The following is a 16,206-nucleotide window of genomic DNA, read 5'->3' as shown; positions in this document are numbered from 1 at the left end:
ATACATTGAAAGCCAGTCTCCATGGGCTGGGGAAAGAGCTCAGATGGTAGAGTGCTTGCCTAGCCTGCACTAGTGCAATAAGTTCTAATGCACTAAGCTCATCCCCAACAACACACACACACACACACACACACAAATGCATAACAAATAAAATCAGTCTAGTACTTGGTCTTTGATTGAAAAAAAAGAAGAAAGAATGCCAGTCTGAAAGTGAAAATCATTGTGAGGGGACTGGGTTTAGGAACTGTCAAATAGTTCCAAGAGAACTTGTTCACCCCTTCTTGCAAGTAAGGACATAATCGGAAGGTGCCATCTAGAAACCAAATCAATGCCTCCCCAGACAACAAAACTGCTAACACCTAGATTCTGAACTTGTCACCTTCAACACAGAAGACAACACATTTTCATTGTTTATAAGCTACCCAGTTTATTGTGTTTATTTGTTTATATTTTGATAGTAGCTTTGTGATCAAACCCAGGACCTTGTACATGCTTGGCAAGTACTCCAGCACTGAGCTACTCTCCCAGGACTTGTTGTTTTACTTTGAGTTCGTGTCTCCCAAAGTGGCCAGCCTTGGATGCATATGTAATTCTTCTCCCTTGGCCTCCTGAGTGGCTTGGATTATGGACATGTGCCACCGTGCCTCACTATATTATTATTGTTGTTGCGGTTGCTGTTGCTGTTGTTGTTACAGGAGCCTGATGGAGTGAAACACTGGGGCTTCTGGTGTATAGGTTTTCTACAGAGGCCCCACTGGTAGGAGAACATGGGGTACTTGCTGAGAGGTGGGCAAGGGGTTCAGAAAAGCACCAGCTCTGCTTCCTAAAACTTCTCTGTCAGCATGGAAGTGTGTGGCAAATGGGAGGAGGGAATAGAAGAGGTTGTAGGTAAGGAGAGGTGAGGAATGGAGTGAGGCATCAGGCACACTGGGGTAAGGAGGAAGGTGGACATGTATTGGGAATTACTGAGTGTGTCTAAGAGGAGAGGACCCATGGTGGAGTGGATGGACGAATAGCTATGTGAATGAGTGGGTCAACCCATGTTCTTGGGTGGGCATGTGTGGGCCCCACAGGAAGACCCCATCACACCTAGCACACCCCTCTCTTCCTGACAAGGAAGCTAGAGTTCTGTGTGCTTGTCCTCAGCCCCCTTTAGCTCCTGGATCTTCTGAGGCAGGGTCTTGGTCCAGAACTGAAGCCTGTGTGCCTTCAGGGCCTGGCCCACAGCAGGCTGGATGTCCAACTGCAGGTACTGCTGGTCCTGGTCGAACAGTGGCCAGTGGGGTAGGCCCTCTCCGTTGGGGTTCCTGTGCACATGCCCTCCCAGCATGGCAGGGCCAGGGTCAGTCTGAGCTCTGTTGAACTCAGACCTGACCTTCCACCCCAACTATGGACAGGGCAGCCAACCAGGCAGAGAGGGGATTTGAGAATGGGGAGAGGTGTCCTGATGTAGGAAAGTAATGACCTCTCACTAGTGTCATTCCACAAAGGGCAGAGCAACCTGGCCTGTGTTGCCCTTCCCTGTGAGAGGCTGGCTCCCATGGTAGCCCAGCACTATGGCTCACCCTCTGGACCACTGTGAGAAGAGACCAGTGACCTGTACCCAAAAAGCACCCTCTTTTAGTGTGGGTCTTCTGATTGGGGAGGAGGCTAGAATGTGATGAAGAACACACAATTTCTAATGGGGCCACCTCTGACAAGAGGAACAGTGGAGGGCCCATATCCCCTGGGAGGCTAAGGGCTCAGATATCCTCACCCATTTCGAGCAAAGTTGGCCCAGTACTTCATCATCCTCCTTTTCAGCAGCTCCTCCTCCTCAGTGAGCTCAACTGTGGGAGGAGAAAGGCAGGGTCCAGGTCCTGGACAACCCCATCCAGCTGTCCACTCCTGTGCCACACTCACCACCCCAGCCCTGACTTGTGTTCCTTTCCTATCACAACAGTCCTGGGGCCAGGCCCTCAGTTTGCCCAACCTGCTTTTACTACTCCAAGCCTTTAACTGAATCAACATTGGGCTCTTCCTTAACCTAGAAGTTTCCTTCTTTTGGACACTGTGAAGTCATTTAAGAAATGACTTGGCTTTTACCCAACCCCCTCTTCTCCTATGCTAGACACCAAGGTTGGGTGGGAACAGGTGGAAGGAGCATAGATTGGAATCAGAAAGTTCTAAGCCTGGAATGACCTGTTGAGTTGTAAGATGGTAGACACTGGATCCCTTTCTCTCTCTAAGCCCAAGTTTTTCATTTTACAATGAGAGCAATTGTCACCCTGTAGTCATGAGAATGCTCCTGTGGAATAAGGAGTGCTCACCACTCATGCCACTGATGAAGGAACCAAAGACAAAGAGGATCTCATCACCATGGTCAGCCTTCACATGTGGTGGCTTCATGTACTTCAACATGCTGGGCCGATGCTGGAACTCATAGAAGTAGACAGGAGCATGGGAACCTGGAGGGTGGACAGGATGTGTCACTCTTGGTGGCAAGATTGCTAGGTCCAAAGTGGGCTTGAATCTTCACAGTGGCTTGGAAGCCCAGAATGGATCAGAGGCAGTTGGAAGACTCTTTGTTAATTCATATCTTGGACTTCCTGGCTGCATGGTCACGGGCAAGTCCTTGAGTGCCACTACCTTAGTCCCCTCCTCTGTAAAATGAGTGTGATGTCTATCTCTTACCCTAGCCATCAGGATTTACTGAGATGATGGCCTTCAGGTGCTTGAGACCAGGGTCTAGATAAAGACATGTGTCAGGACCTGAAATCAGGCCTCACCTGGGACCCACAGCTCTGAGCTGTCTCCTAGGAATCTAGGATTCAGGTTCAGACACACTCACTCTGATACTGTGCTACTTGGAGTGCAGGCATCACAAACATGAAGTCTGCCATCATCTCCTGGAACTGGAGTCGGAGGGTGTGGGGGTCCTCGTTGTCTCCCATGTACTCCTCCATCAATAGGTCAGCACATTCAGCAGGTAACATCATCTGGTCCAGGTGACCAGGGAGAGTCAGGTTAGGCAGTCTCTGGGGCAGGGAGGCAGGAGCTTGAGGGGAGGGATTGGGGTTTGGGATGTGTCATGGAATAGGGCAATGGTGTCAATCTGTACAGTGGCCCCACCCACAAATGCACATAGCTCAATCTTTGTTCCTGTGGATTACTGAAAAGGAAGAATGTCTGGCTGACCTCTTCCCTGGCACAGGACCCCAGGAGTCTCACCGTCTGTACTGTTATTCTCTGCAGAACAGCTCGCATGATCTCTCTGTCTATGTCTTTCTGGATTTCAGGGGGGCCCAAGACCTGTGTGGTGAAAAGATAGTCTAGAGTTGAGGGTGGGATGTCCAAAAGGTACGAAGTCGAAAGCCGCTCCCATCTGACACTATCATGGGGTTTGGAGAGGGTTCTCACCATGGGAATGCTCCAGCCATATTCATCATTGTTGACACCAATGATGCTCGGAACAGGTTGAAAATCAGCAGAGGCCAGAAGCTCCTGGGGGTGCCTGGGTAGGAAGGCCCCATCCACCACAGCAGGAATGATCTTGAAGGTCTAAGGGGGCATTCAAAGTCCATGATTATGGGAAGCAAAGTCTCTTTTCTATTGACAGCTAAGTTACCTCCAACCCATCCTACTCATCCCATGATTCTCACACCACCATTCAGAGATTCTACACCTGGTTTAGCATATTTTTGTCTCAATTCCCATCCAGAACTATGAGGATACAAGAAGACCAACATTGGATATTACATCATTGCTCCAAAGTAGAAATCACTGCATTTTCCTTACACCATGACCCCTGTCTCCTCAATAACGTCCATTCAGCCTACCTTAGTAATAGCCAGCATTTCCTGTTCACTCTTGCCCCTGAGGCAGCTCACCAGGGCCTCTGACTCTACTTGCCCACAGGCAGACAGGTTGGCTACCATCTGAAAAGGCACCAAAAATAGACTGAATCATCCCTCCTTACAGGGAGAGGGTTGCTGCCTAAGGTCTCAGCATAATAATTCTCAAAGGGAGCCATGTATGTATTGCAGCAAGCATGAAATCTGTCCACCTTTCCTGAAGCTCAGGTGTCAGCCAGAGGCACCATCACACCTGCTTACATGGGTCTTCTGAGGATGAGGCCCCCAGGGTGCAGCTTTGCAGCACATAGAGCAAAATCAACCACTTGAGGCAGAGGTGTGTGGATTCTGACCTTTGAGCTCCTCAGAAACCCTGGGGTGGTGGCCAGTTCTGGAGACAGCTGCATGGTGTTTGTTCCCATGGAACAGACAGAGTGCCAGAGGCTCTGAAGTTGAAGGGTGAGAGTGCAGATTTGGCCTTGGGTAGTAAAGAATACTCACTGTGGAAACAACTTTGGATGAGCTGGTGATAAGGTCAGGCAGCAGGGCCACCCCACTCTCCATGATGGCACCATGGAAGAGTCCTTGGGACATTGGAGACAACACAAGTGAGGACACACTAGTGCCACCTGCAGACTCGCCAAATATGGTGACTCTATCAGGGTTGCCTCCAAAGTGGGCGATATTCTGCTGGACCCAGCGTAGGGCGGCCACTTGGTCCAGGTAGCCCCAGTTGCCAGTGGCATGCTGGTCTCCAGTGCTGAGAAATGGAAAGGATGATGATCAATGGATGGTCCTCTGTCTACTCAGCTCCCATTGACCATCCCTGTCCCTGGCTCACCTCAAGAAGCCCAGAACTCCCAGGCGGTACTGAATAGTGACCACCAGTACATTTTCAATGGCTGCCAGAATAGAACCATCAAACACGGAAGCCGAGCCCATCACCAAGGCACCACCATGGATCCAGACCATCACCTGGGAAATCAGGAGATATACCATGTGGTAGCCACCGTGCCCAATCCCGTCCTGCTCTACCCCTAGTCTGAACACCACTTTGGTTGTGTAACTACCCACACAGAACTCTAATAGGACTTCATGACCTAGTGCACTGGTGACAGTAAGTTCAACTTGGATGATCAGGCCTCCCATACTTTCGGTTCTACCCATGAATCAGAACCTGGGATGATTCCCCTACTCTGAAGGGAAAAGAAAAGTGATGTTTCTGTGATTACCCCAATTGAACATTAATTTAAAGTGTCATCCAATCTCTGGCCCCCAAATTAATCCATGGTCATTGAATGTAGTGATCTCAAAGTGCAGCTTTGGGCACCTGCATGGATCTCCTGGATACAAGCTGGGGAGTTGATCAGTGGATTAGAGCATTTGGCCTCTGAGAACATCCAGGGCTCTTTGACTCCATTTCTAGGTTAGCTACCTGCCTGCCAAAGAGGACTTCTTGGAGAAATGAGAAATTTTCATGGTACTTCACATCACAGTGGTGGCCAGCTGAACCTGTGACTTCCAGTGTCATTGGTATTGTTATGTAGTACTTGGGGTCAATCCCAGGCCTTCATAGCATTGTGCTAGCTCTCTACCTTGAACCATGTCCCAAGCCTGCTTCTAAAAAACTTTCAAAAGAAATGTTCTCCCACCCTTCCACTGACCATGACTTGACACTCACAGGCAGGTTAGAGCCCTCATGGGCATGTGCAGGCGCGTAGATGCTGAGGTACAGGCAGTCCTCTGACATGGGGACGGGAGGCCAGTTTATACCTTGTAGGTTCAGATCCTCTGTATTCATTATATCTGCATTTTGCAGACACCTGGTGACAATGGAATACAGTTACTCCAGGGGCTGAGCAGTGGTCAATCCAGACCTCAGGTCCTGACTAGATCCCAGACAACCTGACTCCCTGCCTTAACTGATTCTTTGCCTCACATGATCCTTCTTTCAAGTCATTTCCCACTGAGTTCCAGGCCACAGTCTCAAGATGGAGCCCAGACCTCCAGGAAGACCTCAAGGTTGTTGAGAGCTTGTGTCCCACTCCCCCTGAGGCTGGGCAATCCTGAATCTAGGGTCCTGTCAGGGAAACACTGGCTGCCTGTCTTGACATTCACACTTATCCCTGTCCCCATTCAGGCCTGGAACAGCATAGGTGTCCCCACACAGGTGGTGCCTGAGTGGATGGAGGTTAGTTCTCACAGAAGGGTAATGGGGCCTCCCACAGCCCAACTTGAGGCTCTCAGAAAACCTCACCCCTCCACTGAGTCTCCAGCTGTAAGCACATGCCCCTTTCCCTTGGCCCTGTGGGTGGGGTCCCCAAGGAGCCACCACTGTTGCCCTCCTCAGGGATCTTCAGCATCAACTGCTGGAGTCAAGGTCTTTTATAGGTTCAGAGAGCCAAGCTGACCCTCTCCCAGACACATCTCCCCTGGTGGGAGAGAACACCTGGAGTAAGCCAAATCCAGGGGCATGTGTTTCTGCTCTTGTGTTCAGCATCTGGAGCTAATGCCTGTTGGGTTCCAAGCCCTGAGGCAGGGGCCTGGCAGAGTTACTCTTGCACTGGAAAAATGAATGTGGGAATTGCCCCAATGCAGAGAGATATATTTTTATATATCTGTTTATTTAGGGCCTGGGTTTCAAAGCCGGTGCATTAGGTTGCAAAAAAACACATTACCACTGGTCTACAGCGCTAGGCCTTGAGGGCAGTGTAGATGAAGGAGCCACTGAGGCCTGGCCCAGGGATTGGAGTACCCACCCTCACCCCAGCCCTGAGGTTTCCCAGGAGAGCTTACATGGCCGGGTGGGAGGTCCCATCCCTCACACCACTCCAAGGTTCAGGGGGCTCAGGGGCTGCAAAGCGCAGTGGTCCTACAGGTGGCTTGGCAAAGGGAATTCCCAGGAAGGTGTGGACCCCCACATCGGTTTCCTTCACATGAACAAGGCTGCCCCGCACCTGTCCGGTGTGGGTGGTCCGGATGGGGCTGACTGAGTCCTGGCCTGTGGGCAGAGAGATGCACTTCAGGCTCAGGTCTGCCCACTCAGCTGCTGGCCTGCAGCACTGTGGCCTGGTTGGCCCTCCTCAGCTCAGCCTTGTGGAGGGAGCCTGATCTGTCAACATTCACTTCTGAATCTCTCTGCCCATCCCTGTCCCTATCCCACCACCACTATCACTCGACCGGGTCACAGCCTATCCCTCCAGTCACACCAGGCCCCTGTGACTTGCCACCAACCTTCAGCCCTAGAAACTTCTAGCAGAATGTCTTTTAGGTTGAGTAAAGAGTACCCATTGCACTAACTTATTCAGGTCATGTCAGGCACTAGAACTGTGGGAATGGAACTAAAGTTTACCATCCTCAAGGATCTCATGCTTGAGAAGACAAGAAATGACATAAAGAAGCATCATTCATTTTATGAGAAATGGCCATTAGGAGGGGAGCTATGAGTTCATATCATTCAAATCTGAACTGCCTGGGGTTGAGGATCAAGGCAAGGAGCCAATGGAAAGTCAAACTAGATATATGTGGCTTGTTCAAGTCATGATATTTATTAAAAGTTAATGTTGGGCATATTGGGTTTAACTCTTCTCTCTACCTCAGAATGGACCACTCTTGGGTGCTGTGCAGCCCTCAGGCTGTCCCAGTCCTCTCTATGCTTCAGGGTGCAGAGAGTTGGCAGTCAGGTCCACAGTTCTCCTGCTATTGTTGACATCTCCACATCTCCCACATCACTGGGGCCTTCCCTCCCCAGGCTCCAGTACTCACTCTAGAGTTTGGCAGATCTGAGCTGGTTTCTATAAGAAAAATTTTAAAACTCCAAACTGCCTCCTCTCTCCCACGAGATGCGCTAGGATCTGATGTTTGAAGCTACCTAGTACAGGACAGGCCAGAGCAGGAAACTGGCCAGCATCCCTCCAAGCCCAAAGACACACTCCTGTCCCTACCATCATGCTGTCTCCACACCATGCCTTGCCAGATGGGATCTTGGTCCATGTAACTCTGGTGGCCACTGGCCACTAATGCCTGATATTTGTCACTACAAAGGACAAAGCCTGCTAAATGTTCCTGCTTGGAGTCTGTTGACATTATGGAGCTGCTCCCTTTAGTAGAAGCCCTGCATGAAACAGCAGGAGGAATCTCTACTGTGTATGTAGTGGTGTGAAGTTTCCTCGTGTCAAGATGTGAAAAAAGGTCCCACCAGAAAAGTTGAGTTTGTGACCATTTAGATGAGAGACAAAGATGAGCAGTGTGTAAGAACTGGATCCTATTCAAGACCTAGATGGGCCATGACTTGGTGGTCAGAAGACTGTGGGACTCAATTCTATAACCTCTCGTGACTCACTTTTTTTTTTTAATTTTTGGATGTGAGTTCAAGAAAAAAGACTGTTGAAAATAGAATCTTTCAGTGAAGCTAGAAAAATCTTCCTGCTGAGAAAATTCTGGTTCTCTAAGACCCCAGGTAAGGGCTGAAGCCTATCAGCAATGGTTTAAGTGGGACAGGTAAGCATGGATTCCTCTGTGCAGATTAGAGTGGGAAAATTGGGTCTATGTTCACCACTAGGAGCCTTTGCTGTGGGAGGGATCCAGAGCTGCTGACACTCCCTGGGCATGGTACTCTCCTGCCAACACTTTATGATAGGGGCCTACAGAATCTAGAAGGTACAGAGCACTTCGTCTTTGTTCTGGAACATAATCCAAGCCACGCCAGCTTGGGTTCCTTGGTGAAGGGAATTCAGCAGTCATTCAGTACCACGGGCTTCTGTAACCCCCAGCGCTAGTTACCTTTCCTTTGGATCCTACAGAAGATGCCAGCACTTCTCTGGCCAAGGGGTCAAAACACTCAGAGCCAAATGTAACCAGCCAGCTCTTCTTATTGCTGTTGTTATTATCCAAGGGTGAGTAGTAGCTACAGCCACAGCCACACACAGGAGAGGAAGTTCTTCTATCCCTATTCCTTTGCAAGAAGGCTTTTTACTTGCCCATACTGTGCTCCTCAGAATCCCCTCACAGTAGCTCAATCCACAATGGGGGTGTCCCCATGCAGCTCTGACCCTCTGTGGCTCACCCTCCAGCCCCTAATCCCCCTCATCGGTCTCCTCGACCAACTTCTCTACCCTGGTGCCTTCCCTCCAGGCTCAGGCTCTGTCTCTGTGCACTTTGGCAGATCCAACCTGGTCTCTACCACCCTCCCCATGGCAGCCTCACCCTGGCCCTGGATGAGGAGCATCAGGAGCCCATAGGCCACGAGGATGAGCCAGGCAGGAAGTCGATGCAGGCACATGGTCGTCTCCCAGGGCTGCTTCTGTATTCCCAGGGCTTCACCTGGAAATGCAGAGCAGCATTCTGCCAGGTGGAATTTGAACCTGACAGTGAGGAGGTGGGGAAATGGGTGGTGCCCTGCAAGGTGTGTGCTGCAGGAGAGTCACTCTGAACTCTCAGAGGTCATGGGGCCAGTGTGCAGCGGGCAGGGCCCTACCCCTCTTCTTCCCTTGGCCACCTCCCAGGCTGCCGCACAGCCTCTGCAGCCCCTCTGACATCCCAGGACCCCTCTCCTCACACCTGGAGTCACTAATTCCCTGTCCTTGAGTCACAGGCCCATGAGGGTGTTGGGGAGGAGAGGAGGGAGCAGAGAACTGGATGTAACTGGAGGAACCTGGAGGGCTTCTCTGGGGGTTGCAGAATGAAGATTTCCAGAGATGGACAAATACAGGTGGCCTTGCTGGAGTGAAGGGAACCACTTGCACAGTGGCAGGGAGGTGTGACTGTGACCTTCCTAGCTGACTGGGTGCCCTTCAATAGTTCCTAATCTCTTATAGACAATGTTCTGAGATCCTCTGAGGGCCCCTCCATTCTCAGTCTAACCCTTCTTTGTGAAGGCATTTCTGTAGATACCCCATCAACACAAACCAAGGTCCAGTTTACAGTCACTTATCCACTGGAAAGATGTGAAATGAGTGCCTGCCTGTCCAGGGAACTCCCAGGGATTAGGTGCCTCTGGGAGATTCTGAAACATCCTGAGCCCTGCGTAGGTGAACGGAAGCCAGTGTGGGTTAGGAGACCTGCTCAACCTGATGAAGGGGTGTGGGGCTCAACTTAAGGCAGCCTAGAGGTTCCCCTGCAAACTGTCCTTGGCTAGATTCTCCCCACCCCCATAGGCTCTTACAGCTCAGTGTTGTGTCCTTCTCAGCCACTTTGGGGAGCAATCAGCTTCATCCAGATGTCAGGAGACAGCATGCTGAGAGCACTGCTTCTCCTTGACCTCCACCCAATCAGTATGGCTGCTGTGGATTCAGTTCCCCTTCCAGTTCACTCTCCTCCAAGCCATTGCCCCAGCTCCTGTCTGTGCAGATACTTTCTCTGCCCTGAGTCTCCTGATCTAATTCATAGATGGCCTTGGGCCTCCTCCCAGCTCAGTCCTATTATAAGCTCCTTTGTGTCGACTAGACAATATAGTGCTTCTTCCTAATCTGGAGTCTGCTAGAGTGAAAGTCCCATGGGCTCTGCCATTTATGGCACCATCTTACAGAGGCCTTGGCTTTGACAAAGACCAAGATAATAGTAATAATGTGAAATGATGAAGAGTTTCAAGATCGTATCTATGTATGTGTTTGTGTATATTATAACTTATACATCTATAGAGATGTGTGTGTGTATGTGTGTGTGTGTGTGTGTGTGAGAGAGAGAGAGAGAGAGAGAGAGAGAGAGAATGGAAGATGGAAGCAGAGTCTAAAAGTCAAAACAAACATCTGCAATGAGATTTCTCAATACGTCCTTTAAATATAAATTGATCTAAGACCATCAGACCAAGTGTTGAAGAGGATATGGAGCAACTGGTACCTTCATAAATGGCTGGTAAGGATGCAAAGTGACAAGAGTCTTTTTGGAGAAGAGTTTGTTATTTCCCTTAAAGGTTCCACACACACTTGCCATGTGACTCAGCAATTCTCCTCTCAGGTCTTTCCTCAACAGAAATGACAGCATGAGTCCTTATAAATAATTTCTGATGATGTTCCTAAGAGTTTCATTAGAATTGGTCAAAAAATGGAAGTCACTCAGATGTATATCAACTGGTCAGAGATAAAGTGTGGTGTGTGCCTACAAGGAATGCCACTCCCCAGGAAAAGGAATCTGAGACCTGCTTGCATCTCAAAAGTAGTATGTGAAGTAACAGAGCCAATTCTAAAAGTATCCATTTGCATCATATTTGGGGCAAGGCCAACTAGAGGAACCCAAGCAATTAGGTGACTGCCTTAGAGCAGGATTCAGGGCAAGGAAGGACTACAAAGGGGCATGAGGAAGATTAGGAAGTGAAAGAAACTGGTAAAACTTGTGGTGGTGGTGTTTGCTTATCTAAATATTACCTCAGAGTGAGTAAATTGTACACCCAAGAGATTAATTTAATTGCATATAAGTTATTCCACACTGGGCTGTGAATGGATGTAGCTCAGTGGTATAGTGCTTGCCTAGCAGGCCAAGGAGGTAGGTGTGGTCCCTAACACTGAACACACTCACACACACACACACACACACACACACACACACACACACCCCACAAAAAGCAATTTTAAAAGCTACTAAAAATCTATAACATATTGTGGAAGCCCCTTTCGGGAAAACAGTGTGCATCTGCAGAACTGAAACACAGAGGCATGCTCGCAGGAACTCAGTAAATGCTATAAGGCTGCACTCATCAGTCTTCACCTAAAGGAAAGTCTTTCCGGTCCTGGGCCCCTGCAGGCTTAATGTTAACCTTGTCTGTCCCCTGGTGGCCCAAATGGCAAAATGGAATTTTCATCTTTTGCCCAAAATTCATGAAGGTGATTAGGGGGGGCTTAAATGTAGTGAATGAAAACAAGGGGTATCTCCCCTGGGAAAACTGGTGCCCCAGGACGGCATGTCAGTCAGAGGGTGGGGAATGGGAGGCTCCCAAGGTCTTTGTGGTGGGAAATACAGCATCTCAATATCTGAGAGAAAAAGATTTGAGGGAACCAAGAGGCATATTGAGCATTATTTGCTACCTTTGTTCAATGAGAAAAGATGAGAGGGTTTTTATAGGAGGAGTCAGAAGAGTTTAGAGACAGCAAAGAGGGGAGACGTAAAATCAATGATGTGGATGCCATAGTGAGTGGGGGAAGGTCAGGAGGCTGCAGGGGGAATTCTGCAAGGCAGAAGGACACCTTACTGGATGGAGAGGTTCTCAGGAAACCAGGAACAAGAATCTCTTCTCTGGAACTCTTGAGACTCCAACTCATCTTCCAGAACACACCACACAGAGAAACATCTTCTCAGATGTGTCATAATCATGTCTGTGGGGCTCACTGTCTCTGCAGATTCACAGAGAATAAGAGCCAACTTCAGGAGACAGGACCCTGAGGACCCCACCTGGCTCTCTTGGACATGCTCAGCTGGCCCAGGCTTTAGAATCAATGGAGAAACCCAGTCCTGCTCCTCACAAGTGTGGGGATGGAAATAGATTGGTGAGTGGGTTGTTTTAAATAAGCAGAGACATTTTCTAGTAGTTTGCAGTCTTGGTGGCTGAGATCTTGGGCAGTAGTTCTAGGGTCTGAGAACTTGTGTCCACCCAATTCACACATTGAAATCTAATCTCCAGTGTGATGATATTGAGGGTTAGGGTCCTAGCTGGGCATGGTGGTGCATGCCTGTAATCCCTGTGGCTCTGGAGGCTGAGACAGGAGGATGGAGAATGGGGAATTCAAAGCCATCCTCAGTAATTTTGAGGTGCTAAGCTACTCAGGGAGAATCTGTCTTTAAAATACATACATACATACATATATACAAAATAGGACTTGGGATGTGGCTCAGTGGTTGAGTGCTCCTGAGTTCAATCCCAGGTACCAAAAGAAAAGAGTTATGGTCCTTAGGGCATGAATAGGATATCACCGGGTTATCTTGATGAATTTTTCTTCCTCAAATGTTCAAGTCTGATCATTAGAGAAGTATCAAGGTAATAATATAAAGGAAGTTTTTAATAAAGACTTCTCTTGGGAGAAAAAAGAGGGCCATAGCTGATGGTATCATGTTATCCCAAGAAGTGAGGGTATCCTGCACCTTTTAGACATTTTAGACTTTCTTTGTTTTCCTGCTCTCTTCCCCTTATTTCTTCCTTCCAGACTAGGTCCAGGAGATGCTGGTGGAATGGCCAAAAGGTGAGAAGCAGGTGGGCTGGAAGGGACAAGGTGGAGTGTTGGGGCAGGACCTAAGCTGCATCCCAGGGGACCTTAATTAGCAGCTCCCTGTCTGTTCAGGAGGTGCTTCATGAACCAGTTTCTAGGAGGGGCAGTGCAGGCAGGGAATCCTGGTAGTCCAAGTGCTCAGGAGGCATTACCATTCCAGTCTCCCAGGGGTGGCCTCCAACTTCCTGGACTCCAACTGGCCTCCATTTTCTTTATTGACCCTCTTATCTGTCTACATTGACTGCCTGTCTTTAATTCTGGCTTCTATATAGTCATTGGAGGCATTATTTGTCCCTTATACCATGTAATGACTCAGTGAGAAGGTGCCGTCCATGAGTGAAAAAGCCGAAAACAAGCTCTTCACAGACTCCCAATCTGCAGGCATCTTACTTTCTTTCTTTCTTTTTTTTAAATTTTTTCCGGACTGAGGTTTGAACCCAGGAGAACTTTACTAGTAAATTACATCTCTAGTTCTATTCATTTTTAATTTTGAGACAGCATTGGCATGAGATCATTATTGGCATCAGATCTGACATTTTAGGTCGGGAGCCATTTTATTCAGGGCCTCCCAGGCTTCGATTTAGAGCCATTTTATCTAGGGACTCCAGGCTTCCATTCTGAATGTGCCTGCTAGAAGGTTCACCCCACCCCAGCCCAGGACACAACCCCTAAGCATGCTTGTTGCTGCTGTCCCAGGAAGGACAGCCTTGTCAGTTTGCTCCATGCTACTGCCAACAAATCTCTTGTGAGGGAGTCAGGACCCTCCCCAAACCCCACACTTTGACCCCCTTGATGACCCCCTTCCCACCATTCTCCACCTTCTGCTCTGACCCCTCTGGGACCTCCCTCACCTACTTTCTGTCCACCTGCTACTCCTTCTTGCTTGGCGCCCTCTACCCAGCCTGCACCTTTGTTTCCCTTTTGAGAAGTAGCAGGGTCAGAGGGAGTTGTCCAGGTACATGTCCCTTTCTCCCTTAGTGACATCCCCCCAATGGAAAGGAGGCTAGGGTCCTTCCCCTCCAATCCCTCAGAGTACAGTAAGGAATTCTAATACCTAACCCAATCATAGGATCCAACATTCCATGATCCTATCAACTGTCTCCTACCTGTCTTTTACATGAACTCCTACTATACTGAACCTAAAAGCAAATTATATGGTACCTTAATAATTATCAGGCAGTCGTGTTTTCTAGGACTCTTTGGTGTTTTTTTTTCTTAAGTTCCATATTTTTGGAGCTCATGAATTTGATCCTACATATCCAGGTTAATGTTTTTTTGATCAGTCCTATTTTTATTCAACTTTTTAAACTTCTTTAACATTGCAATAAAGATTTGCCTATAACAAGCTACAAGGCCTTTGCAATTGTGTTCTGTGTGCACACTTGTGTTATGTGTTGTAAGTCTATATGTGTGTATATCCATATATGTTGTACATGATATCCAAATTGGCAGATATACAATGAGCACTCATTAATGAATAGAAATGGATCCTTTAATTCACATGATTTAAGAAGGTTCAATCTCAATTGGGAAAACAGATGAAAGTAAAGCTATCTTTAGGATTATTTACCTCACAAGTCTCTCCGGGTGGTCAAAGAACTATTAACTCTTGATGTCTATACAATGTCTAATACCCATTGTTTCTAGGACTTTTCTTCAACAAGGGAGAAATGGCTAATACTGTTCAATACACTTTTCTGATATCTTGGTAAAAATAAAAGTATTAGATTTGACATGGGATTACTCATAAATGTGTTTATTAGACAACTGATTAATTTATAAGATTAAAACGCTAATTGTTAAGTATAGCATTGTATTCTTAAGTCCTTAAGTTCTACTAGGTGAAATTATTATTATTTTCATCAATTGATAAATTAAAAAAAGAGAATAAGATTGCTTTGTTATCATGGAAAACAAGGTTACTAAAAATTTAAAGTCCCAACAGGTATACTTTTATGTACTTGAACATTATAATTTCATGAAATGGTAAAAAATTGTGATTCTCTAAACAAAGAGTTCCAAAAGTTTTAACTGTGTCTCAATTAGATTACTTTAAATTACATAGAGTGTTTCTTCTCATTAAAATGGAATAATCTGTCTAAATTTAGAAATTTACAAGGATTGTTTCAAACAGTGAATAAAAAGGGGGATAACAGATGGGAAAGGAAATTAGAAGGTTCTAGGCATGGAACCATATTTAATAGAAGGAAAAGAAAATTATTCTGGATAAAAGGACTTTATTTGATGAAGTAAATAAGAGGGTCAAAATGATTGATAAAGGGGTCTGTGTATGTATGTATTTGTGTGTGTGTGTGTGTGTGTGTGTGTATGTGTATGTATATATATATATGAAAGAATCAGTGAAAGATATTGAAGGTTTTTCCTAAGGTAAAATATTAATGTAATGAAAGTTTAATCTACTTGTTAAAATGACAAGAATGTCTGTTAATTTACCAATAACATTGTGTTTATTAAGTTTTACTTATTAGAACAAATAATCGTGAGGGAATTTAGGATTATATAACTGTTAACAACAACTGTTCCAATGTCTAAATTTTCTTTAAAAACTAAACTTGGGTAATATAAAAACATCAATGGAATTATGGTACTATTTCTCTTCTTTGGATATTAAATGTGTTCATATCTTCCAGGTATACAAGTTTTTAAGATAGAGGGTGTAAAAGAACATTATATCAAGCTGGTGTTCTCCAAATTAAAGTTGTATGGTAATTTTAGATTCATAAGGATAACTAATTGAATTGGGTATTTATTTATATCATTTATTGCTTTGCAACTGGACCTGTTATCAGTAAGATATGTAAAGCTTCATGTCCTTTTTACAGTGGGATACAATTTAAATGTATTTTTAAGTTAATGAGTGCCTAATCTATTTAGAGGTTATTATTGTAAAACACAAAAGCATTTTGCTACTTTTCCACAAAAAAGCTAAAATCTCTTAGCCTTTCTTTAACTCATGTTTTAAATGATTTTTGTGTTAGCTAGTTTTGTGTTAGCTCATTTTGTGTTAGCTAACATTCATATGTGTTAGGTGGGTTTGAGGTGATTAAGAACCTGCATGCATGTAAGAACCACTAATGAGGCACCCACAGAACCACCTGTCTATCAGCGGGGTCTCCTCACCAATCCTGGATCTTAGCAAGCTTCCCTGACCAACCCCA

General features: G+C 46.7%; 1 protein-coding gene across 2 annotated transcripts; it reads right to left on the bottom strand.

The window, feature by feature from the left end:
• Positions 1-401: 401 nt before the first annotated feature.
• On the bottom strand, positions 402-9,175 carry LOC106145517 (cocaine esterase). Of its 2 annotated transcripts, XM_078032446.1 has the most exons (12): positions 9,039-9,175; positions 6,630-6,834; positions 5,515-5,656; positions 4,675-4,808; positions 4,335-4,593; positions 3,819-3,917; positions 3,400-3,540; positions 3,211-3,291; positions 2,831-2,978; positions 2,310-2,447; positions 1,757-1,829; positions 402-1,307 (listed from the first exon to the last, which is right to left on the bottom strand). In XM_078032446.1, exons 1-12 carry the CDS (start codon positions 9,112-9,114, stop codon positions 1,121-1,123), a joined length of 1,683 nt encoding a protein of 560 aa, XP_077888572.1. In that variant the 5' UTR covers positions 9,115-9,175; the 3' UTR covers positions 402-1,120. The 2 variants fall into 2 exon arrangements, with proteins under 2 accessions (XP_077888572.1, XP_077888573.1); XM_078032447.1 differs by lacking the exon at positions 6,630-6,834 and having other exon boundaries at positions 9,039-9,119.
• Between the last annotated feature and the right edge of the window lie 7,031 nt (positions 9,176-16,206).

This window comes from Ictidomys tridecemlineatus, chromosome 15, assembly GCF_052094955.1.
Source record: "Ictidomys tridecemlineatus isolate mIctTri1 chromosome 15, mIctTri1.hap1, whole genome shotgun sequence".
NCBI lineage: Eukaryota > Metazoa > Chordata > Mammalia > Rodentia > Sciuridae > Ictidomys > Ictidomys tridecemlineatus.
The sequence above is the reverse complement of the archived record's forward strand: the minus strand, read 5'-3'. Positions and strand labels throughout refer to the sequence as shown.

Excerpts from the sequence above, each read along its gene's own strand:
- LOC106145517 (XM_078032446.1), bottom strand. The coding sequence starts at position 9,114 with ATGTGCCTGCATCGACTTCCTGCCTGGCTCATCCTCGTGGCCTATGGG. Across the intron at positions 6,835-9,038 it reads GCTCCTCATCCAGGGCCAGG|GCCAGGACTCAGTCAGCCCC; the intron begins GTGAGGCTGCCA and ends CTCTGCCCACAG. Across the intron at positions 4,594-4,674 it reads GGAGTTCTGGGCTTCTTGAG|CACTGGAGACCAGCATGCCA; the intron begins GTGAGCCAGGGA and ends TCCATTTCTCAG.